Here is a 1,040-nt window from a genome sequence, read left to right as displayed (position 1 = left end):
TCCGGCGTCGCGCGACGCCGCGTCGAGCGCGCCGCGCCGCGCGTCGAGCGCCTCGTACTCCGCGAGCTTCTTCCCCGCCGTCGGCCGCTTGGCCAGGTCCGACCGGTGCTTCGCGAGGTGCTTCACGATGGGGCCCTCGGACGCCGCCTCGCGGCCGCAGAGCTCGCAGACGAAGCGCCGCTCCGCCTTCTTCGAGTCCTTCTCGAGCACGACGCAGTAGCGGCCCCAGTCGTCGTCGACGCGCGACGACGACACCGCGAGGCCCCGGTCGTCGGCGACGCGCCGCGCGAACGAGTCCGGCGGCAGGAGCGACGCCTCGCGCGCGCGCCGCACCGCGGCCTCGACGGCGCCGTCCCGCGGCTTCCGCTTCCGGTCCGCGAGCTCGTCGGGCCCGACGACGAAGGCGCCGCCGTCTTCGCCGACGAGCTTCGCGACCTTGGCCGCGACGACGCGCGCGGCCGCGGCCTCCTGGCCGACGACGAGCACCGTCCGCCCGGCCGCCGCGAGCGCGACGCACGCGTTCGCGAGCGTCGACGACTTGCCCGTGCCCGGCGGGCCCCGGAGCACGAGGGACGCGCCGGCGACGATGCGCGATATGGCCCGGCGCTGCGTCGCGTCCGCGGCGCCCGCGATCGCGACCAAGTCCGCCGGCGCGTCCTCCGGCGCGCCGCCGCCGAAGACGGCCGCGTAGGCCCGGCTCGTTTCGCGGCGGACCTCGTGGCGCCGCAGGCCGTCGGCCTCGCGGGAGTAGCGCGCGCGCGCGTACAGCACGACGTCGACGGGGCCCGGGCCCGGCAGGTGCGTCGCGAGCGAGCCGTAGGTCCATGGCGCCGCGGGCGCGAGCGGCTCTTCGCCGGTCGGCGCGAAGAAGGGCGCGCCGTCGAGCGCCGCGGCGCCATCCTCGAAGACCAGCGGCGCGTAGAGTTGCCGGCCGCCGCGGCGGAAGGCGGCGCACGCCGGGCCGTCGCGGACGGCGCGCTCGGCGAAGAACGCGGGCAGCGCGTGGGCTTCCGGCGCGGTGGCGCCGTCCGCGACGATCC

At 78.4% G+C, this 1,040-nt stretch overlaps 1 protein-coding gene across 1 annotated transcript; it reads right to left on the bottom strand.

The window, feature by feature from the left end:
- Window positions 1–16: 16 nt before the first annotated feature.
- Window positions 17–1,040, bottom strand: AURANDRAFT_69549 (hypothetical protein; the record flags this gene model as incomplete). The annotated part of the gene is made up of 1 exon (XM_009045321.1): window positions 17–1,040. A coding segment is annotated over one exon (1,024 nt), but the record flags the coding sequence as incomplete, so codon positions are not given.

The sequence above is a fragment of the Aureococcus anophagefferens genome, assembly GCF_000186865.1.
Source record: "Aureococcus anophagefferens unplaced genomic scaffold AURANscaffold_2203, whole genome shotgun sequence".
Classification (NCBI taxonomy): domain Eukaryota; class Pelagophyceae; order Pelagomonadales; family Pelagomonadaceae; genus Aureococcus; species Aureococcus anophagefferens.
Note: the sequence above shows the minus strand (reverse complement) of the source record. Positions and strands in the feature narration are given on the sequence as shown.